The 24,296-nt window shown below is 40.1% G+C and overlaps 1 protein-coding gene and 1 long non-coding RNA gene across 9 annotated transcripts in view; one reads left to right on the forward strand and one right to left on the reverse strand.

The window, feature by feature from the left end:
* The window catches only part of CACNB2 (calcium voltage-gated channel auxiliary subunit beta 2), a 238,149-nt gene that overhangs the window by 95,301 nt on the left and 118,552 nt on the right, over positions 1-24,296 (reverse strand). The window contains exon 1 of one of the 8 annotated variants that reach the window (XM_079301732.1): positions 22,215-22,387. The exons of 6 other annotated variants lie outside the window; for them this stretch is intronic. In XM_079301732.1, the coding sequence (XP_079157858.1) occupies positions 22,215-22,265 (51 nt within the window). In that variant the 5' untranslated portion in view covers positions 22,266-22,387. Of the gene's footprint in view, positions 1-7,930; positions 8,202-22,214; positions 22,388-24,296 lie in introns of those variants that run through there. One more of the 8 variants, XM_079301736.1, reaches the window with a different exon arrangement.
* On the forward strand, positions 21,325-21,779 carry LOC306800009. Its single transcript, XR_013773740.1, has 2 exons — positions 21,325-21,428; positions 21,634-21,779. It is a non-coding gene; the product is annotated as an uncharacterized lncRNA (long non-coding RNA).

Raw genomic sequence — 24,296 nt, forward strand, 5'->3', positions numbered from 1 at the left:
ACTTCTGTGTAAATGAAAGACTTCTGGAAAAAGAATTGATGATTCCTATAAAAAATGTGGTACCTATCCTCAGGATTTTGTAATTCTTATTCATCAGCTGAAGTAATTACCTGGAAAGTAATATGCAGTGTAAGTAAACAAACAGCATTTCATTTAGTCAGTCCAGTTGCTGGAGCTTGTTTATAGTTTAGAGAAGACATGTCTTCATTATGATAGATGTCCATGACTTCGATAAAGAGGTAGATGGATATTTTTGTCTGTGATAGCCTTCCTGAGAGTCAGTGTTAAATAAAAATAAATTAGAAATTTGCTCTGGTCAGCTGCTTCTGAATTTGTACATCAGAACAAATAATCTTACTTATTATCATCAACTGGCAAACAAAAACATATTCCCAAACAGACATAAACACACAGCCACACTGTGAAAGAAGAGGAAAACAAAGGAAAAAGAAAAAGGACCTGTGCCCCAAAAAGACTATCACAGAAACTTTATATCAAATATTCTGAACTGGAATTTCTGGTCATTGGTTTCCCTGTGTGGAAGGTTTCTATCAAAATGGGACTGGACTGTATCCAGCCTGCCTGCTAGGAGTGCTTAATTGAGCTGTTGTAGCTGGGAGTTTTGGAAGGTCAAGAGAGCAAAAGCCATCCAGCCTGCCAGGCACCACCTCACACACCATGGATGGGAGAGCAGTTGTGCTACCCAGGATAGAGTCTAAAACAGCAGTGTGCTGCTCCAGGCCAGCAGGCATGGATTGCAGGCAGTGTGAACGTGCCTTCTTGACTTTAGCTTTCCATATGTGCTCTAGGAAAGTCATGATTTCCATTTTGCACATAAAACATCTTCTGCTAACCCTTCTGCTACCCCTCCTGCTACCTTACATCCATCCTAAACAATGCAGGCTTCAAAATGCATGTCACAAATACTTAACTAGAAAACAAACTTTAAAGTAATGCTATTATTAGAGGCAGAACATTGGGGTCCCTGCAAGATCTGGAATTATTTTTCACCATATTCATGCACAGCATATGCATGCCCCATTTCCTTAACTAAGGACATTCAAGCCACCTTCTAAATATCTCAACTTTTCCACGCAGTGCTCCACCTCAAGCATTATAAATTGATTACTTAAACCACATGCCATTAGTATCTTTTACCCAGAGGACATCTGTAGCTACACAGGTCTCCTGACATTTAATTCAATAAGAACTATGAATATGTGTGGCATAAGAGGGAGGAAGTTGTAAATAATTTCCAAAAGCCTGGACACACACACAGGTGTGCAGACAAATCCAAGAACTACACAAATCAGAGAAGTCCAACTAACTAGGTTGTTGTTAACTCTGCACTGTCCTGCCTAGATTACTGCTCCTACCATTAACACTTTTTATGGCTATATTAGCTTCATTCAAATTCCTCACTGAAAAATAGCCATTTTTTTATATCAAGGCTTGTAGAATAAGTGATGAATATGGAATAGAAAAACTCAAGTGTTCCTGGTCATTAAGTTATCAGGTTATATTTTTCTTCCCCAACTCCATGCTGGTTCCCATTACTGAGGTAAAGTGCTTTGGGCAGCATGAGGCTGATCAGTGCATTGACAGGTCATTATCATGGCCATTTCCTTCAGATGGAAATAAACTGAAACCAAGACAAATAGATGAATTTACAGATTTCACCAGGCCTTGGTGCTATCAATACACTCAGAAGCCAGATCCTGTGAGAGACTTTCTTCCCACTGCTCTCACAAATGGAAAAGTAGCTGAGTGGTTCAGAGCTCCCTCAAACAGTTTGGTGGGATTTTTAAGTATTTTGATTTTGTTACCTTTTCTTTGTGTTTTGTGAGGTGAACTGCACTGGTCCTGCCAGTCCAGGACAGTTTTTGGACTCCATTTCTCTTATGCTCTACTCCTTAAAAAGAAGTAAACATCTCTTTTGCTATTTTAGCACCTGGAGCTGCTCATTTGGGTTGGTTTCTAAATGTCGGAAACGGTTTGACTTTCACAGGACTCCCTCTCACACATGCCTCAGGCACAAACCTGCTTCTCAAACATCATGCATTCACCATGATCCTCTTCCACAATGAGAGAAATGCTCATTCCCTTCCTTCATTGCATTCAGATGCCACTTGGCACTAAACCAGTGCAAAAGGATCCAGATAAATTGCAGTCATTGGCTCGCCTCATATTTTTTGTTGGAAATATCTATTTCTAAAAGTTATTTCCTGAAGGGGAAATCTTGTCTTCAATCTCCCTGATTTACACACTCCCCAGGACTCTACATTAAAAAACTGATGTTCTGAGCTCTACAGAAGGGATACTAATCTACTGCTCACAGACTTATGTACATAACAGGGCCCAAAGCTCTTGCCTCCACCCATGGCCTCCACAGAGCTCTCCACCTTTTAACTGACTGCTCATGCATTGGATTGTGGGGGCAGAGGCAGGGGAAGGTCAAATACACCATAAATACCTTCAGTACACTCTTGGAAATAAAAAAGGCTCCATTTTCAGTCACTGAAATTCATATTAAAGACAGGAGGCAAGGAAATAGAAACTGTATTAAGGTCAAACAGTAACATCATTATTTAAAAATTTACTTCACATGAACTACAGGATGTTAGATTAAACACTGGCTTTTCTCAGAGGAAAAAAGTATCGTCACTACAGTTGTGCAAATCACTAACTGGCAAGTACATGGGGTGTCTTGGGAGTAACACAGAAATGACCAATACTTTCCTCTGCATGGGTTTATTAAGATTTTCCTCTCTAGTGTTTCCCTATTCTAAGCTGAAACTGTTTCAGGAGCCATTCTGCTACACCATCAAAACCAGCAGCTCTCCCAGGCTTCCCTTGGGGAAATCCCAAACTCATATACAGTGCTTAAACCACAGCTGCAAGGTCTCCAAGCCAGCCATAGGGAATGATGCCATACAGAATGACCCTCATTCTTCCAATTTAGGAAAACTGTATTGTTTCTACACTTTGGCTGCTGCAGAGAATCCACAGGAAAAAGGCTTGCTAAGGGTGACTGTTTCACAAATCTGCATCCAGCTCTGGATGTGAGCCCATCTATCTTCATGTATTCACTTGCTCCACATAAGAGCTCTTCTCACTAAACACATGGTTTCAGGCATTAATAACTCCATTTCTTGTGCAGCTGTACAATATTTGCAGTTGAAAATTAACCAAGGCCTATTGTCACTAGAAACAAACCAAGTCAAGGGATTTTACAGACTCATGGCTCTGAAGTAAACCTCAGAGACTGAATTGGACTGTGTCTGTACTTCAAGTTACACTCACATGTTGTACAACTTATCTATCTGAACACAGCATTAGATGCTGTTGCCTTAGGTTAAATAAGGTGAATATGGAAAAGTCATTCCAGAATCTTATGATTAGATTTTTACACTGTTCTGTCATAGGTAATTTTGCCAAACTATCGTTGTAATAAAAAACATGCAATTCAAGGGAGAGGTTCCCAAAGAAACAATTCTGATTTATGATTTTCAGATACATTCCCATGTCAATCCACAGTACGATGAAAACTACCATTGCTAAAAAGCTACAAGTGACTCTCTCCAATCTTAAACAGCATCCTTTTCTCCCTTCACTCAGTTTCTGAAATAAGGTAAGGAGCAATTACTCAGAGTAAACACATTACTGTGCTCCCCCTACTGATTTCTAGGACTTACAATATTTCTAAAAGAGGTGGGGTTTTCCCTTGAAAATTAGCCTTATCAGCAGAATGCCTGTACACAAAGATTTGGGATCTGTCTGACTCATAAAGAACAGTCAAAATGTAACTCTTCTCAAACCTGAATGACATTTGACTGCTCCAAGATATTCCCCTCCTTTAGAAATTTAGCAGGCAGATTTTCATACTCTTTGGAAGATAATTCTGCCTGGCAGGAGCCATGAGTATAACTGGCATTTATCAACATCATACTTAATATTCCAAAAGAAGTGCTCCATCCTTCAAGAGGACATAGGCAAACTCAACGGAAGCGAAGACTCAATTTAAATAGGCAAGTTCAAAACTTTTACCTGGAGAACACAAGTGAAAAATGTTGGATTTCCAAGGCAACCAAAACACATGCTCTGGACATCACAAGAAATTCACTGGACTTATAAAGAGGTTTCCCACTCTTTTTAAGGATGTTTTCCAAGAAAAATATCTATGGAGATGAAAATTTAAAAAGCCAAGTTTTGAGTTTCTTAGGAAAGTTAAAAACTGATCGTAAAAATCTAAAAGTTGCATGCAACAGAGTCAATGAAATGCAATGATTTTTCATAAATGACCGATACCCAAGAAAACTTGCTGCCTCTGAATTACTCTGCTTTCCAGAAGAATAGCTTTCAAGTGATTAGGTTTTCCTCAGAAGAAATCCTGAATAACCCAACACTTAAAAGTGTTGGATCAATGTTGCTACTGCAACAGAGCCAAAGTCTCTGTCAGGTGAGACTGCTGGTAGGAAGGAGTGACAAAACACTAAAGATTCCTGTGCCCAACTAGGCACAAATCAGTGCCATCAGCCCTGGCACACCTCCATCAGGGCCCCGGGAAGGCAGGGGGGCTGTGGCTGGATCTGCCCAGCACCCACAGACCTCCACCTGAGAGGAAGAGCAGATGCTCTGCTGGGCAAAGGGTAGCCCAGGGGCACAGGAGAGCCTCCCAAACTTGCAAGCACCATCTGGAGTCCCATCACCCCCTATGTGGAACTCAAAAGACTGTTGGGATGTTTTAGATGCTGTTTGGGAAGGTAATGCTGACCACGATCTACCAGGCATCTGTGAAAAGGAACTCCCTCTTTCTGTTTCATTTTTGATGAACAACTCCAATTCTGTTTAATTTATTTATTTATTCCCTTTAACCAGAGGTTTATTTCGCAAACCAACAGGAAGAGGCCTAAACAAACAAGTTACAGCCACAAATGAGACTGCTGGGCCTGCAGCTTTTTACAGTTTCCTGTATTTATGAAATTAAATCACTTCTATAGTCAAACAAATTTACTTTGCTGGGTATATGGCAAAGAATGTCTAAAAAGATACTATATGTTTATTTCATCAGTCATAAAGAGCTTAATAAGCATCTACTTAAAGTTTTAAAATGTAATGTGAAAGACACTGTGCATCCCAAGTTATAACAGTTATGAAAATACTCGTGGAAATAGGAAAGGACCACTGCTACCTGGTTTTATTATTAATTTTAAAAATACAGCTTTTGTCACTGTGTCATGACAATTTGGTTTTATTTTTAATATGAAATGGTCATAAACTCCAGCTTTTTTCTTTTGATAACTGGTCCTTAAGCAATACTATCTTTGTCAGCTGGGGGTGGTGGGAGATGGTATCAAAGTTGATTCAAAGTTGAGCAGTGCTGTCAGATACCTGAACTTAATATGCACTCAGAGTAAGCTAATAATCCAGGCTTGTTTACACACAGGAACTAAAAGGAAGTAAAGTGGATGCAAAAGTTAGGAGTAGCAGTCTGTGGCATTTTGCTATTAAATTCAACTGAGTTATATTACACTTCAGATACTCATGTTTCTGCAAATGTGTGTGCATGCTCACATGGAAATATGTGTGTGCACATGATTTGCAAACAATGATCACATACAGTTCCATTTCTCTATTACTCTATTTAAATACTGAGTTTTAAGAGATGGATTTACTGAATTCCTCTAAGAGATGATTTAATGATGCTATGTTTCTTTTCATCAGTAGTCTCCTCCCTAGCAAAAAATCAAATTTTATATGCATAGCTAGAATTCCTTTAACTTATTTAAAACTGCTTTAAATTAATAGTAAACTTAAAATTAAACCCTGAAATTCTTCACTGTCACTTTTCACTCACTTTGTCCTTCAGTGACTCAAGTAATTGTGTGGGAAGAAAAAACAAATGCCTTTTCCACAGTACAGAGCATATGGCTTCATGAACAACAGATCTGTACAGATAGAAGTTTCACATTGATTTAGCCTTTACTGAACAATAAAAGTGTTCTTCAAGCTTTATGTACACCATCAATTCTATTTTACTTATGACTGAGTAAAGCAAACATCTTGGTAAGTCTGGCTGCCAAAATAACACCAAAAAATGCATCCTTATTTTCCCCTGAACTGTCTTGCTCTAAAGAAAAACTAAGAAGAAAAACCCAAGTGATATTTTAGTTTGCACTTAATGACACATTTTGTTTGAGCACAGAAACTCTTCAGTTTCAGGGACCTCTAGAGATATCAAAGAGAACAGAAGAAAAAAGGAAATAAAAAAACCCCAACCTCACACAGTTCATGGTGGGCTTCTTACTTTTTCTATTGATGCTATTTCACTTTGCACAGCTATGTCATAGAAAAGGGACTGGAATGAGATGGCTCATGTGCCTGGGAAAGCTGTCTCAAACATTAAACTACTTTCCATGACACAGAATTCTTTGATATTTTTCAGAAGCTGAAACAGCATCAGATAAAGAGATTGAGATTTGAATACAAAGCTCTAACACAATTCTTCAGTCATCTAGTTTATTTGCAAGACATTTTAAAATTTCAGACTTGCTTGCTGTATGACTGAGGAAGTAACTCCACAGGATACAATGATGAGGAAAATGCAAAAATCTGTTAAGAGCAATTTGAAACCATTTGCGAATTTCTGAATGTAACCAATTAAAAAAAAAAAAAAGCTTTGAAGTTTGACACTCTCTCCTGCTTTACAATTTTTATACACAAGTAAACATTCTATAGTATAATCAGTGCAGTGCTCTGTGGCTTAGCGCTTTGGAAAAACTAAGTTCTTTTCAGCTCCCTAGCTTGGTTTGTGAAACTTTGTGCAAGTCACACACACAAATGAGTTCAATGCGCAGGCAACTGCACTTAAATTATTTTCCTGAATGTCTTCTACATTTCTTGCATCTCAAAAACATAGCTGGTTAGAATTTAAAAGAGGAAAAAAAAAAAAGACAAAAAAAAAATCCAAAATAACTAAATTATTTCCTTGAAATGTGTTGTAGAACCCAGACTGCCATAAAAGGCCCTTTCATACTTCAAAGAGCAACTTCAATAATCAAAACAAAACATTTGTAATTGCCAGTTCTATGCAAAGAATGTAGCACTTTTAAGCTTTTGAAATTTATTTTGACGTCCTATAGTAGAGTTCATGCGTATTCTTCAGTGTTATTCTTCCCCAAAGCTCCTCAGATTTGGACTCGGTCGCAAATGTGCGTGGGTGGAAGAATCCATCCATTTTGCTTACAAAGTAGCACTTGAACCACAGGCTGCAAAACTGCAAACTTTTATGTCAGCTAACAATGTCATGCAAAAGTGTGGAGCTGTTAGTGGTTTTCTTCTGGTCTTCTCTGACATCACCAACTTATTTCAAACACTGTTTTACACACATACTTAAGTAAAGAGTGTCAGATCTTAAAGTGGGCGTGTTTGGGTTTTTATAAGCCAGTTCTTTTGATGGACACTGCAGTACATTACAATGACATGCTCTGAACTGTACAAAAGAAATGGTTTGGCAACATCCCCACAAACGTACTATTAAGGCCAGTTCCGTAAGCTCCATGTAATCTATTTACATTACAAAGTATGAGACAAATTCTGAATTATTTGGAGGTACGGGTTTGCTTAACTCAGAGTCCAAATAGCCTCATAATACTCAGTAGTGAAACACTTTAAATATCACCACAGTGCAACAAACAAGTCAAAGAAAGTAAAATCAATTTAATCTAGCAAACAGTACCTCACTACCTGAAGAACTTGAAGAAAAACGTCATATTAAAAAAGCAATAGAATTGGTGAATACTAAAGTTCAAACACAGAAAAAACGGTACTGACAGAAATTCAAAGCTGCCCAATAAACTCTGAGATTGGAACACTGAAAGTAAATAACAACTGAGAAAAAAAAAAAAAAAATCACTAGTTTACATCTTACCACTTCGTACTCCTCACTGCCAAAAAGGTACATAGTTACTGCTTCACAGTCTGACACCAGTTGCCCGGAGCGCCCTTAGGTCAGATCTCCCTCTGCATCCTCAGCCGCCGTGTCCCAGCCGGGCCGGCGGCCCAGGCTGCTTTCCCACGCCTGGGCTGCTCCTGAGGCACCGCGGCTCTCGGCATGAACTCCCAGGCTGCGAGGGCCGCGGGACCGGCGGGATGGGAAACTGCGAAACTCCGCGGAGCCGTGGGGCGGGACAGAGGGACGGGATGGGGCGGGACAGAGGGATGGGGCGGGCAGCGCCAGCCGGGGCCGTGCGGAGCCGTGCGGGACAGAGGGATGGGGTGGAGCAGAGCGGGCAGCGCGACGGGACGGTGCGGGCTGAGGGATGGGGCGATGCGGGAAGCGGGGGGCGGCAGCGCCGTGTTCCGACCCTGCCCTGCCTGGCGAGACACCGCCCCAGTTGTGTGCGGAGAAAGCGCGGCCGGGAGAGCGCGAGTGCGGCCCGGGAGCCGCGGCTCGGGAGCCCCGAGGGGGTCACTGTGGGGCTGTGAGGGGTCACTGTGGGGCTGTGAGGGGGTCACTGTGGGGCTGTGAGGGGGTCGCTCTGCGGCCTGGGCTGTGAGGGGGTCATTGTGGGGCTGTGAGGGGGTCACTGTGGGGCTGTGAGGGGGTCACTGTGGGGCTGTGAGGGGTCACCGTGGGGCTGTGAGGGGTCACCGTGGGGCTGTGAGGGGGTCACTGTGGGGCTGTGAGGGGGTCACTGTGGGGCTGTGAGGGGTCACCGTGGGGCTGTGAGGGGTCACTGTGGGGCTGTGAGGGGTCACCGTGGGGCTGTGAGGGGTCACTGTGGGGCTGTGAGGGGTCACTGTGGGGCTGTGAGGGGGTCACTGTGGGGCTGTGAGGGGTCACTGTGGGGCTGTGAGGGGGTCACTGTGGGGCTGTGAGGGGGTCATTGTGGGGCTGTGAGGGGGTCACTGTGGGGCTGTGAGGGGGTCACTGTGGGGCTGTGAGGGGGTCATTGTGGGGCTGTGAGGGGTCACTGTGGGGCTGTGAGGGGGTCACTGTGGGGCTGTGAGGGGTCACTGTGGGGCTGTGAGGGGGTCATTGTGGGGCTGTGAGGGGTCACTGTGGGGCTGTGAGGGGGTCACTGTGGGGCTGTGAGGGGTCATTGTGGGGCTGTGAGGGGTCACTGTGGGGCTGTGAGGGGGTCACTGTGGGGCTGTGAGGGGGTCATTGTGGGGCTGTGAGGGGGTCACTGTGGGGCTGTGAGGGGTCATTGTGGGGCTGTGAGGGGGTCACTGTGGGGCTGTGAGGTGGTCGAGCCGGCAGCGCCGGGCAGCCGCGGGCAGCTCGGATCGGTCACACGTAACCCCTCGCTGCTTTGACCGTGCTGCAGAAATCCATGCAGCTATCTCACTGTCTGTGTCTCAAAAAGAAAAATCTCTTCTGGAAAACAAACAAACAAGCAAACAAACAGCCCAGAATAGCTTCAGTGCTTTCTCGCACGGATGAGCCCCAGACCGCTCTGTAAACACGGTGTAACTTTATCTCTGCAGCACAATGAGGCAACTGAAAAGTTACACCCGCTCCCTCCAGCGCCCGGGAAGCGGATCCGGCACGCAATGCCACACCGGGACAGAAGAATCCAAGGACCCGCCTGGCAGAGCAGGCAAGAAAGAGTAAAAGAGGACAAAGAGCAGGATAAAACACAACTAAAAGACTTCAGAGGCTAATTCACCAACTGCGTTCCCAAACTAATATTAAAATGGGGATTAAAAATAAATCCCACTAAAGATAGTTTAGGAATACTGCATAAAAGTAAACCAGGCACGCAGAAATATTGCTCTCTACGAAAGGCTTTTCCTTACAATCAGGAAGAGGCCACCAGTCGGCATCCAGTAACTCAACCCTGATCAAAACTGCTTTCAAACAGCTCTATGAAACCCATCCCTTATCAGCTCAATCCTCTCAATTCATTATAGTTCATACAGCTGCTAGCACTATATCCTATAGCCAGAACTATACATAAGCACTAAGAAAAAAATATGGAATACTTAATGTCTTAAGGAGGAGATGTGTGCTTGCCCATTGATATCCATAATCAAGTTAATATAATATACACAACATCTCATGACAGGATACAGCATTGAAAACCAGTGTGTCATACTCAACTTCCTTCTCTTCCACAGAAGAAGAAGACCTCTTTCCTAACAAAAGCAGCAAATGAAGCAGTTCAAATACATTGTAAATATCTCCCCTGTTCTTTCCCCTGCACCATCCCCTGGTTATTTTAAATAGATCTTGTCTTGACTAACTCAGTTTCTTTGCGTGAGTTAGTAGGATATTCTGCTCTCAATCTGTTTTCTCTGTAAAAACAGACCTTTAGTCCTCTGTTGACTATATGTGATGTGACTCATGAGTCTGGATTTTTTTACGTTCTTGTATGTATCCACAAGCAGTGTTAAACCCAAGAAAATGGTTAGTAAAGGGCAAAATAGAAATCAGAGGACATTAATTTTATTTCCAACCATATGTTTATAAAATAACATTAGTTTAATCTGTCAGCTGAACTGGTCTCTTTGCATTCTATCAATTGCAAATTACACTTCAAACAAATAATATTATAATAGTGCATTCCCAGAGACTAAATAAAACTTGCACCATTCCTGCATGGAGGCTAACAGGCATCAGACACCTCTACTGGAATGTAATAACCACTTGTCTAAGTTGGTTGCTCCAATTGATGCTGAATGAGTGTGGTCACAGACACTTATTAGCCTTAATGTAATTTCCTAAGCTTTCTCACACAGTGTTTTTAGTGTGAAACCACACCTGTCAATACTAGGCAAAGCCAGTGTCATCACGCATTACTTTGCTTGTCTGATACAGCTCTTGTAAGCAATTGAAATTTGGGTGCTGTAGCTTGATTGCTCCTTTTTGGGTATGGCTCTCACAACTAATCTGGAGGGAAAAAAGGAAACAAAACAAACTAGCAGAAATGTTACAAGTGTTCCTAACACCAAAAATAAGGAAAACATATTGCTTTCTCTGTATTAAAATATTTTTTTTTTTTTTAATCATTTCATCAGCTCCTGTACTTCGGGAATTAATATGAAATCAGGGAGGATTGCAGTTCACATACACTCAACAGAGACTTAGGGCATTATTCAGGCTGTCACCATAAGTGACTTTCATGTCACAAGTAATTCTCACTACAGACAGCACAAGCAGCCAGAGTCTGGCAGCTTGGACAGTAAATAAGCTGAATTGCTCATTGCACTCTTGAATTTAAACATCATGACAGTACCAAAATCTGTCTCAGGGCTCCACAAAGCAAATTTGCATATAGCTTTTATGGTTCAAGAATTAAAAATCTGCAAAAATACCACCCCTGTTGAGGGTGTTTAAACTCAGCAAAGCAGTGCTGGATGGATGACCTGTGCCCCTCTCCCAGCTAAGGGACAGCACAGGGTTTTTGCTGCACATCACTCCCCCAGTAGCTTAGTGTGGAAGGGTTTGGCCAGCAGAGGGTGAGCAGCATCTCACCAGTGCTGAGCCCTGCAGACAGAATTCTATGATCCACACAGAAAGAGTGAGCAGAGAAGTAGAGAAGATGGGGGAGTGCAAGGGGGACATGGAGATGGATAAAGAGGCTGGAAAAAGGAATCTGTGAACAATGGGGCTGGAGAGGTGGTGGGATGGAAAAAGCAGAAAACCAGAGTACAGAAGAAGGATGGATGAAAGCAGTGTGATCCACAAGGAGGAGAATCTAGAAGTCAGGCCAGAAGACAGAAATTAAGGTTATGCAAGAAAAGTGTTCATGGTAGGCAGGGAGCACAGTAGGATTTGAAAAGGCCTTCACAGAGACAGTGGCCACCTGACTAGCCTAAAGCTAGGGGTAACCAGGAAGGAGTGGAATGGTGTGGACCAGGGCAGAAATGCTGAGATGGGATGCCTGGGGAGAACTGGCTGATCAAGCAAACATGGGACATTGGAAAACCTGTAAGTTGGAGATTTCAGCAAGAGACAAAGTTGCTACTCTCTTTTGGGAACTGGGATGAAGGCAGAAAGTGTCAAAAGCACAGAAATAGGTCTAAAAAATGGTATGTGGAAACAAAGCTAAGGGTGGAATTGGTCCTCTCCCCAACTTTCCAGCACAACATGTTCTTGCAGATGTGTGACACAGAGCTACACCAACACAACTTGATGAAGACTGGGGCTTAAAGACCAGCATTCAGACTAAAGAAAAATAAAATACTGTGGCTGTGAGAGTCAAGACTACAATCTGAAATGATGAAGTAAATCAAAAAGATAAAGTAAATCACTTATTCAATATATACGAGTGCTATTAAAGTAGTTCTTGCTCATCTGTGGAAGCCAAGACAGAAACAGCAATATTAATCATGTGTTAACAAAGGAAAACAGGCACAAACACAGGTGTGTCAACATGTGGACTTTGTTTTCCCTGATTGCTTCCCTAATTTTTTTCCTTTCAAAAAAATCTATTAAGTTGTATAGTATCTGGTGGAAGGGGAGTAAAGAAGATAGAGCCAGACTCTTCTCAGTGACTCCTAATGGAAAGGCAGAAAGTGATGTTTTAATTGAAATATAGGAAAATACATTTGAACACAGAGAATTTTTTGTGTGTGTGTGTGTGATAGGGTTTGTTTTGTTGCATTTTTTTAATTTACTGTGAGGGTGAGAGAGCACTGGCATAGGTTGCCCAGCGAGGTTGTAGAGTCTCAATCCTTAGAGAGAGTCAAAAGCAATCTGAACATGCTTAACTTGAGGGTTACCAGTTCTAGGTGGCCTTGCTCTAAGCAGGTAACTGGAATAGCTCCAGAGGTTCCTTTTTACCTCAACCACTCTCTGAAATTAAAAATTATCTGATTGATATTTTAGGGATTCCATCTCTCCTTCACATTTTAATTTTCAAGGATTAAGCGTAATAACTTTTCAGATTGTCAAAGAGAATAGCATTTAACTCTGGTATTTAAACCCTGACCCATGTCTTTTAAGCATAGCTATGAACTGTCTACACTATAAATAGCTTTGTATATCATAGTACTTCAACACAGTGCCTTTGGGAAAACAAACAGAAAAAAATGCTGACATGGTTGTCAAGGTTAATAGACTAAACAGACCTTTCTTGATAAACAAGAATCTTTCAGCTTGTATCCAACAGTAACAACATTTTTTTTCTTCAGGAACTCTAATGGAAAGCAATTGACTCTCTCTTACCTAATTCAGATTCAAATTCAAATCCCAGAGAAGAATGTCAACAGCTTGTAACTTCTTTACACAGCTATCAACAAGAATTGTTTCTTGTAAATGTGAATGTTTAATGTTAAGGGAACTTTTGGCAAAAAACCTCTGAATAAGCTGTTCCCTTTCACATATGAATGAAAGAGCAAGAGGTATTTCACTTTAATTACCCAGCATCCAAACCATCCCATCCCATCCCATCCCATCCCATCCCATCCCATCCCATCCCATCCCATCCCATCCCATCCCATCCCATCCCATCCCATCCATCCCATCCAGCACTGAATAATTTCCTAACAAGTTTATTTATATGTGAAAATCATTATTAGCAACTAGGGTTTTTTTTTTTATTTTTCCTATGAATTTTAGCTCTCCCATTGATTTTCTCCCATAGGGGTCACTCCAAGTGTGGGCAACACACTTCCAGCAGTATAAACTTAAATTTTCAGGAGTGTTACTGTCCTGAAAGAGCTACAGCATCGACCTGAAGCCCAGGCTGCCTTGGACATCAGCACGTTTAAAAGAACGGGTCTTTTCCAGTTCTTCTCATTGCCATTGTAACTCTCTGAATGCCACTGTAACTCTGAATGATGGTAACTGCAGTATCTCAGCTGTTAAGAACAACTGAAATAGGATTCTATATTCTAAGAAACATCCAAGTGTTTTATGAAAATGATAGGACTGCCTCAGCAAGGAAGACTAAGAGCATGTCAACCCAGAAGAATTAAAAGCTTGCTCATAGCACCACATTGCTCAGACACTTTCATGACAGGTTAAGTAATTGAGTTGGAGTTTCCCAGACTCATGCTAAAGACCCCAATTTGTGTGCTGGGGGTAGGCAAGGAGGGAGATGGCAGGGCCAGGACACAATTTGAACCACTTCCTTCTCCAGAATGATACCTTCCTTTCTTTTAAAAGTATCTTTTAAAAGAAATAGTGTGGTTTGGAGAAAGTTAGAAGGTTTTGGTTGTTTGTTTGATTTTCACATCAATAGAAATAATGGGCAGCATTCCTGAACAAGGTGCAGATTCCAAATTATCAAGATACACTGCAGTCATTTCCAGAAGACTTTGTATTTCTTTTCTGAATTTATCCATTTTACATCCAACCACAAACTAAAAACCACCTCCTTCCATAAAATTCCATGCATCACGTAGGATGCTTGTAATTCTCCCTTGCAGATGGTGTACATCTGAAAGAAGGTTGTCAAGTAAAATTTTATTCTGTGAGATTTAGTTTAGGTATATAATAAACCAGTGTCAACTAATTCAAGATGCAATAATGAAACACTTCCTTAGGATTAATGTCCCATCTTAAATCTCAAAACCAAGCTTCAAATTAATGAATAATAAAATAAAATCCATAAGTATGCCCATGGAAGTACTGGAATGCTATATAAATTTTATTTTTAAACATTAAAGCTGCTTATCATTTGCAGATTGTTATTGGTTATTATGGTTACCATTCTCTAACACAATCCAATCTGCCTGCACTTTTCTATTTCAGGATACAGCAGTGATAACGTTAACAGCAGACTTAACTTGCAAACATACATACATTAGGGGCACATGCTATCTCCTGCTGCACCAAAAGATAACGTGAGTATGTTCTCACAGTGCCACAGAAATAACAAGCTGCTGTTCTCCCCGCAGTCAGATGTTAAAACATCTAATCCAACTCACAGTGAGTGTCAGGAACACAGCATGTTTGAAAACATTTGTATTACAGATACATAATACAAATATCTGTTGTATTATGAATCCTCTGCATCACTGAAATATTGCAGAGGTGCTATAAATGCTATAAAATTGGAAAATATGCCCATAGGTGATTGCTCCCATGCGTGGGCAAGATTTTTTATTTTTATTTTTCACATATGATGTAGAGTCATGTGGAACATTGTCTTCTTAAAGCCCTGCTGTAGTGAAACACAAAGAACAGGGAGAGAGACAGAAAGAGCAATTCTAGTGCTCAACATGTTGTTGCTGGTCTAGGACACTCACAAAAGTCACCTGCAGCTGAATGTGCTGCCAAACACTTCTGAAACAGCAGTAAATTCTGTCATAACTTCAGGTGGTTGGAAGAAAAAATTAATTTTAATAAACAACCATATGTTAAAAAAGCAATACCCTGAGTATTAAAAAGGAGATAATGTTTGCTTTGCTATATGCATTAATTGCAAAAAGGGAGCTTAATATACTTCTAAGCACAAAAATATCTATAAAAGAAACAACCTTCACAGAGAACACTTAATATCTTGAAGTAGAATATATAAAACTTACACAATACTGTAGAACAGCCTGTGCTGGCTGTTTTTCCTTAAAAAATACATCATTCCACTGAAAGGTTACTGCTTTACAGTGTTACCCATACACTAATGCAGCACTAAACAAACGGATTTATAATCTCAGTGAAAGGCTTTCATCTCTTGCCCTCAGCACTTGTCTGCTTCTGAGGCACTGAAATGTTTCAAGTGCCATGGGCAGCTCCATCATGGCCAGATGCTGAGTGCCCAGAGCTGGAGACTGAGGAATAACTTTGGCTCGTAGCTGTGCACAGGAGTTACCCCAGACTAGTAGGAATATTACCTTCTGACCACATCCACATCCTGAAAACTGTGGTCCACTTACAGGTTGTCCTCTGGGACAACAGCAGTGCAATTCCATACTCAGGACATTAACTTAACAACTGTTAGTTCACAGAGGAGATATCCAAACCCCTGTGCCTTTAAAATGCTTTTGACTTTTAAAATGTCCAGCCATATCTCAAAATCACATTTATAGAAGTGCTTGTAAAACTTGTGCTATTGATACCTCCAAATTCTATTCTCATTTCAGAATGTAAAATGCATCTAAACAGGAGAGCCACAACAACAGGCCACAGGAGTAATTTTGGCTCATTCTTCCTTTGTTTATGCATTTTTGGCACAAGCCATCACTCCACAATTCCATAAATTTAGATTATTGATTATCACCAAACATTGAGGTTTCTTTGGCCTCATCGCTTCTTCAAATCTCAGTTCCCACTCCTCATTTTTACTATTTTTGAAACCTCTAGTATTTCTGATCATCACAGTTTTGCAATACTAAAATCTGTATTAATTAATTTTTTGTAGACTACCTTCTGCAATTTAATGAGTTCCAGTGAAAGTTCTGGTTAAATGTGAAAGGTGGAAAACTTGTCTTTGCAGATAGGACTAGATATCTCTTGGTCCCACTTCAGAGCTCAAAATAGGAATTAAGTGGAATTTAGGCATATGTAGCATATGTGCTACTGTAATGGCTCTCTCACCTATGAGGCTGGGTGTCACCCTGACACAACAGAAATATACTCCAGTTTAACGAGCAGGGAGCCAGATGTGCAACCCTGGCTAGGAACTCACCGTGTGTTGCAGTGAAAACACAGCCAGAGGAACCAGCTAAGCAGAGACAGCAGTTTGCAATGCAAGGGATTAGATAAGTGCAGAAAGTTCCTCCTTACAGAGAATTAATGCAATGTGTTACAACAACATGCTCAGAACTGCCCTGATGAGATGCATCATGAAGGTAAGGTACTTTCAGTCAATCTTCCTTGTCCACTTAAATTAACAAGATCTTGTTAGCAGACAGTAAGAAGGTGAACACTTGGCAAAGAGTAAGAAGGTGCAAAGGTCTTTCTCCTTCTATATTGAAATGACTTTTTTCCCTCTCAGTTATAATCTAGATATAACTGTAAAATGCACAAATGTGATTTTTTAATTGCATTTTTCTGTGCACATTTTCTTCCCTTCCCTCTTGCCACAATTCCTGACCAGTGTTCATAAAAGAATGCTCTGAACAGCCTGGTTCCCCCATGCTCAGCACTGGAGGCTCGTGCATCCAAGCGAAGAGCGTATCTCAAACTGCATTTCTCCCTCTCTGTCCCAGACTGCAGGACTCTCATACTCCAAGAAAGGCATTCAGCCATTTTCTACATCCTGACTAGAGTTTTAAAGGTGAACCTGTTCCTGTGTTTCAGAAGTCATCCCCCATCAACCTTTTATAGGTTCAAATCTATCATACTAAAGTGTTTTGGAGGAAGATTTCTGAAGTCACTGAGAAACTCCTCCTAACTACAAAAAAATTTGGTAGACATTAGATTTAATATGTTTTAATTCATAAAACTGAACCTAAATTGTACATTGTGTTGTCCATGACATGAACAGAATAATCAATTTACACTGAACCAGCATCAATGCAGAAAGTTGCTTTTAAAATTTAAGAAGGAAATTATTCTCTCAAGTAGTTCACACCTTAAACTTCTCCTAAAATAAAATACTTCTGCCATTAAAAGTCTGGTTGCTCTATTTATGTCTACACAAGTCCTAGTGAAGCTGGGACATCCATATGAAATCAAAGTGATAGAATCTGATCACATTTTCATGACAGAAAACAGCCTGAAAATACCAAGATGTCCTAGGAAATCACTGATTTACTCTGAATTTTGTAGGAAGTTATCAAAGTGCTTAGTTTGAAAACACCTTTTCCAGCATTCCACCACAGCATCAGCTATTCAATCTATTATATAATCAAGCATTAACCTGTTTCTTACACGTCAAAGTGACCCTGTTTCCAAGACAAACTGGAAGTATTCATAAAAGCAGTATTTTAAAACTTCTACAATTAATTTGTCCAATGCCACTCTCTATGTGTTAGTTTAAAAGTTTCTAGAGAGTAAATACAGAAGAGATGACTCTTTCACATAATAATGTTATTTGAAATAATTTGTTTCATTGTTTGCTCATAAAAACAACTTCATCATTTTACAAGAACAAAGTATATGCAAATGTGACATGAAGAAAACCAACCAGAACCTTTCAAATAAGTATCAGTCACTTAATGTTTCTTAAAAAATAGGCAAAATCAAAGAATATTTTATGTGGGAAGGGACTTTCAAAGGTCTTTTAGTCCCAGTTGTAAGGCTTTTAATCAGAGAGAAAACTATAAAGCCCAAGCATGTTTTGGTCACAGAGATTTTCAAGGGAACTGTATCCTATTGAAGTGAGATGCTAAACTATGTACTTGGGAATTGCACAGAAATGATAATACATACTCGACTGAGGACTTTGTCAAATTGAGAAGACACCAAGACAATTGCTGTGTCTGTAAGCCAGTCTTTCTATAGGCATCCTTCAATCAGCATGTGCATACTCAAAATGAAATTTAGCTTTTATATCTAGCAAACCTTTAAAATTATATTGTCTTCTGATACTAATATTCTATCAATACCATTAACTAGCCAGATAGTAATTTTTAAGTGATGAATATTATAAATCATCAACCTGAAAGCATCCTTTCAGCAGCCTCAAAACATTCAGAAAAAAAAAAAAGTTTATATCCAGTAAAATACTGCAAAATGCAATGTATCATTGAGGAGCTGAAGAAAAGAAGTTATTTACTGACAGCAGAAGTAATGAAGCTTGGGTTCCCACACACACCTCCACAATACTTTCAGCTCTCTCCCATTTTCCCTACACACCACATGCTCTGTACCCTCAGCTCCCCTCCCTTCCCTGAACTTCTCTTTTCTTTCCATGAGCTGAACAGGAGTGAGCATTTGTCTGCTCTGTTGCAGAGTTCAAGTTGTGCTCCTCAGCTGGATGGATGCTGCCTTCCAGTTGCCAGAGGAGGCCAGAGAGTGCTCTACATCTCCCACACTGGCCCCTCCAGCCCCCAAGAAGTTCTGCTCTAATCTCTCAGTGTTTCTGAGACCTCTGCAAGGCGGGTTTAAATCGGCCCCTGAAGTTCCTGAGAAGCACAACTAACAGATGGAAAGTGGGATTGCATAAATCTTGTCTTAGGAACTAAACCTAAGAAATCAGAGCTGTTATACAAAGACTGCCCGTACGCTTTAATACTCAGCAGTTTGTTTAAATATAAGCTGATGCCATGAGCAGCAATTTAAACATTTCTTCTGACAGAAAATTTTCAAGTCATCATTGTCACAGGGCACTGGTTGCAGTTATTAAGCAGTTATGAGTCTGTATAAAACACAGGCTTGTGTCGTGTACATGCAGCACCAGTGGCACAAATAAATTTGTAAAGAAATACTGCACTTATAACAAAGGACTTTAGGGATCAGTTATTACAATATTGCAAACATTTATAAATTCATATGCAATTAGACAACCTATATTCAAAATTCTGACATCTTCTGTATTTTGGTCCATAGCAAAAAATAAATTTAAATATTAAAAATGAAGCAACCCAATGGTTTAATAGCCTATGAAATGGCTATCTGAATGCAATTGTTGCAAAGCTCTTTACCTCCTTTTACACCTTTTTTCTTTTTCTTTTTTCTTTTTCTTTTTTCTTTCTTTTTTTGTGGCACTTCCACACTAGGGATCCTGAGAAGCAAATAGCAGAATTTGCCCTTTCAAGTTTATGAATTCCTAGGCTTGTCCACTGCTATTTGAACACTAAATAAAAAATATTAGCAGCAAATATATATTTCACTGATGCTAAAAATATAAGTTTAGGTAAATTTGGGTAAATTGGAAAAAGCCAGGGTGCCACTTCTCTGCATAGAGGGTGAGATAAGGATAAATTGTCCTTCCTTACACTTTCTGACAGTTACTGAAGTTTCCATACTTCAGAATTTCTATGTTACAATGACTGTTCGTGGTGAAAATGTATCAGTGGTTATGGAGTAAGTAATCTTCTAATTAATCCTACTATAACATTTTAATTAACTTGAACAGGTCAGGGGTCAACATGTTCCAAGGGACATTCTGTTATCTGGAAATTTAGAAAAATGTACCCATAAAGCAGCTAACTGAATGTCTGGTCAAGTATACAATTTGAATGCACTTTTGATGCAACACCTGCCATTCAAAGACTATCATCAATAATAATCCTACTTAATTATTCATGCCAACAGGATGGAAGTTCTCTCTTCTTTAATCTTTCTGATTCCTTTCCTCCTAGATATTTAAACAATTTGTTTTTTTCAGTTAGATAATGTCTGAGGACTAATACTGCTAAAAAAAACCTGCAAGCACAACTTCCTGTAAAATGCTTCTGAACAATAAGTGACTACAGCCAAAATTCACATTAGCAAAGCAAAATAGCCTTCCCCTCATGACATATCTGGAGACTGAAATAAAAACAGAGGAAACAGGAACAGAATAGTCATCGACTATCACGTTGAAAGAAGGGTTGATCAAATACTGAGGGATCCATGTTCATGGCTGAATCCCTTTTACTCCTTCCCATCTGTGTTTCACTTCACCTGTCCTCCTTCTTTGCTGCTCCTGTTTACAAGGGCTGTACATCCATAGAACCACTCCTTGGGATTCCTTACCCTGTCAGATAATAACTTCCTCTTCTTCCTCTAACAGGACCTCTCTGATCATGCTTAATAGAATTTGAACTTCTTCTTGATGAGATATGAGGGAAAAGCTTCCTTTTACTCTATAGATCAGATAAACATAGCATCTCCTTGATGAAATTATTTGACAACCAGAAAGATGAAAATGCTTCAAGGGAACATGTACATTAGTTGTGCTAAGTTTCAACATCAGATTGGTTCTCTTGAAGAAAACAGTGTTTTCCAATTTGATTTTGTTTTTTCATTTTAGAACAACTTTTTCCCAGCAAAAAAATCTATGTTCTGATTTCTCCCCACCTATGGATTGTCAGAGAATCCCAACACATATTGCTTACCAGAACTCTTAATAATTGCATATACATAAATTAAAACATAACGGCTTAAACTTTTTACTATATTAATTAGATAAGAAAAGACTAAAGGCAGCTATAGCTATGCTTAAACTCAATGATTGTAAGGATCTTCTCCAAGCTAAATGGTTCTGTGATTCTGTTAGTAGCTGATTTCTACTATTCTGAAAATCCAGGCCAAAAATAATTCAAGTGGAATTGTATATAGTATTTGTACCTTTTCCTGCTTCATGGCACACTTCCTGTAAGACCCACTCTTGTGTTACTTCCCCCACAAACATAAGAGCATAGTCTAATTGGAGTAAAAGAAGTTGTTTATAAAGACAAGTTGTCTGTAAGAGAAGAACAGAATGGATATTAGCAATAACTCATCAGTTTCCTGTGTGGAGATCCCTAAATAGCCCAGGAATAGCAATGATCCAAATCTGATTTCCTTCTAGAAAAAAAAACAACTGTGGAGCAGCTGTTACAAAAGACAATGCTTCTGACTTCTCTCAGAACAACTCTGGAAAGCTACTGTCATGCTTAAGGTACTGGTTTTTTACTGCAATTTTATTCAAATATCTCATAAATGTTATAGAAATAGCAAGCTTAAGCCAAATATTCAGCTTAAATCTATGTTTGTTAATTTTATTTTAATCCCCATTCCTTATTTTATCCAGTGCAAAAAGAAAAAGCACATACATTAGAACTTTAAAAATAATATTTGTCATCTATTTAAACTATATTCCACAGCATAGCTGTACTGGGATGTCTGCTACTAAATCTCCCTGGCCCCAGGATACACGTACCTGTTCAAACGCTGCCAAACCAAGACTTAGGAACGTGTAAACAACCTAACTCAAGCAAAAATAATAGAGAGTACAATGTTTGTGTCTGTAGAGAGAATGTACTTCAAGTTACTGCCAGCAGAGAGTCCCATTGCTTTCATATTGAGAATAAAACAATTTAGCACAATCCCCAAAGTCACAGAACAAACAACAAACCACTTTTAACTACTTTAATAGGGTCACAGACAGAAGCCCTCAGCAGCAGCTACCTGCAAGTGCTTTCCCTGCCCCACAACTAATTTTTTTACAGTTTTTCCAAACTGTAAGTCAAGTTGGTATGTTTCAAAAAAGGAAGCTCAAAAGTATGGTATGGACTTCCACAAAAAGGCTGGCACATTTCTCAACAGCGTTTCAGCTTGGCTAAATGAGAACAAAGTGAAACAGTTTAACTGTAATTAAATTAACTTGCAAGCCAGCCTCTACATGGAATTGTAAAATTAAAGGGCTCCCAAGCATCTGGCCTGCACTCCTACCGCATATGCTTACCCCAGGAGCAATGTGCTTAGTTTGAGGAGACATCAGGCGTCTGTCGAGCATGTCAGCCTCGCTCCAAGCAGGCCAGCCCTTCCAGCAGCCGCAGCTCTTCCCACGGGAGCAAAGCCTCCAACGCAACGCAGCGCTCCGGCAAACTTCAGCCCCTCAGCCCACACTGACCATTACTGCAAGCACTGCCCTTCCAGGCTGGCTCAAAGGCCCGGCTTTAGGCTGCACAGAGCAAGACTGTTTGCTGGCCCTTCCCTCAGCTGATGATCTGATTCAGTCCCCGCGTTAGGGACAGCTCAGCAGAGAGCCTGTCACCATCAATTACCAAGGAGGAGTGGGAGGGCTCCGTGCTCATGGTGACGCCAGCTGCTGTAAGGACAAAGCCTGCACACTTGCTGGAGTAACCCCACACTTTATTCCTCTCAGATGTACAGCTTGCACCATGCATGGCCCCTGGTAGCATACAACTGCTGTGCAGCCAGAAACAGGAGAGCCGTCTGAGCATTAGCACCGCGTAATTGATCTATTGATGCTTGTGGATGCAGGTTTATTTTGTTCTCTCCCACTCACACAAATATTTTGCTGGAATTTCAAGCTGTAAATATCGATTTAAGTTGGACATTTTCTGTGTAAATGGAAAATTCTGCTTGACTTTATCTAAGGTAGAAGACCTATTATGGTAGAAGATTCATATAAATGAGTCTTAATCATGATTTTTATATAAACTATCATTCTAAAAAACCCTCACTAGACATTTCATCATGGCACTACTTCTATATATTTACCAGTCTACCGAAATAATCAGGAAAACTTACATGCCTAATATTATTGGCCCTAATGAGTTTGAGAATTTGCAAGATTAAGGTCAACTGGCTTAAAATAAGAGCATAGGTTAGAAGTAATTAAGGACGAAAGACATGTTTGTACTGGCCTGAGGCTTCTGGAGTAGTAAAGAGGAGAAAGGAGCAGACAGCAACAGGCAAGGAATGGTACAAACAGAGAAAGAGCTCCAGAGAAGCCACTTTCCCTCTCTGTTACCACGGAGATAATGAAGATCAAGGCAGTGATTCCTCAGAGCAGCAACAAGCACAAACATTGTTTTGGCTCCAGCTGCTTAATGAGCTGGGCAATCTTCTCCTCTGCCTATGCCTCAAGACTGGTCTTCAATAGGCATTCAAGGCAAGCAAAGCCCCAAAGTCCAGCCTCTGATACACCACAGCTGAAAACATTGTCTATTTTCAAAGCCTAAACTCGTAATACTGACATCATGTATAGACTCTGTAAAGTTAATGGTACTTGGAGAGGGAAGGGCAGACCTTACCTACATGTCTCAAAATAAGTATCAAAACAGATTTTTTTTTCATTTAAACAAGGACCTCAGACTGGCTTCCATTTTTATTAACTGGTTCCTACACATTTTTCACACAGACACACTTAGGGTGTTCCAGGATTGATCAATAGAAAGTTATCCTCTTAAAAAGTAATTTCCTATTTATATTATCTGCATAGCATATTGTCAAAAATTCTCTCTCACTGAAACAAGAAGTGACCTTTTGTTTTGACCTGATCACATGGTTATTTGCAGGGTTTTCTGAGATTTTTTTTTTTTTTTTTTTTAGGGGACTATGGGAATGCAGGATTCTCAACATTTTACCACTGTTTCAGAGCTCAGCACTCATGTGAGGTCCAATTTGGATGCCAAAAGAGAAACTTTGTCCTTATTTCTCATGAAATAGACATTTATATTTATCTGAAATAGACTGAGCAAAGAAAAATACACAGAACATTGACAACCTCTTGCACAATTTATTTTGACTTCCGTAAGGCACTTCTAGGATGGGTATTAAAATCAATGTTGAAACAACTACTGGTTTCCAAGGAAGCAAACAGTAAACTATAATATAATTATAATAAATACAATTTTAGTAAATATAATTTTAGAAGGCTGTGAGAAGTATAGCGTTTTCTGATGCAATACTGCATTACTAATGTTGGGGGGTTAACATTAAAATTACTGAGCAAACTTTTTAACAAACTTAAAAGGTTTAATACATGCTGTGGGACACAAATACCTTGGGGCAAATC

This window comes from Erithacus rubecula (genome assembly GCF_903797595.1).
Source record: "Erithacus rubecula genome assembly, chromosome: 3".
Taxonomy (NCBI): Eukaryota; Metazoa; Chordata; class Aves; order Passeriformes; family Muscicapidae; genus Erithacus; species Erithacus rubecula.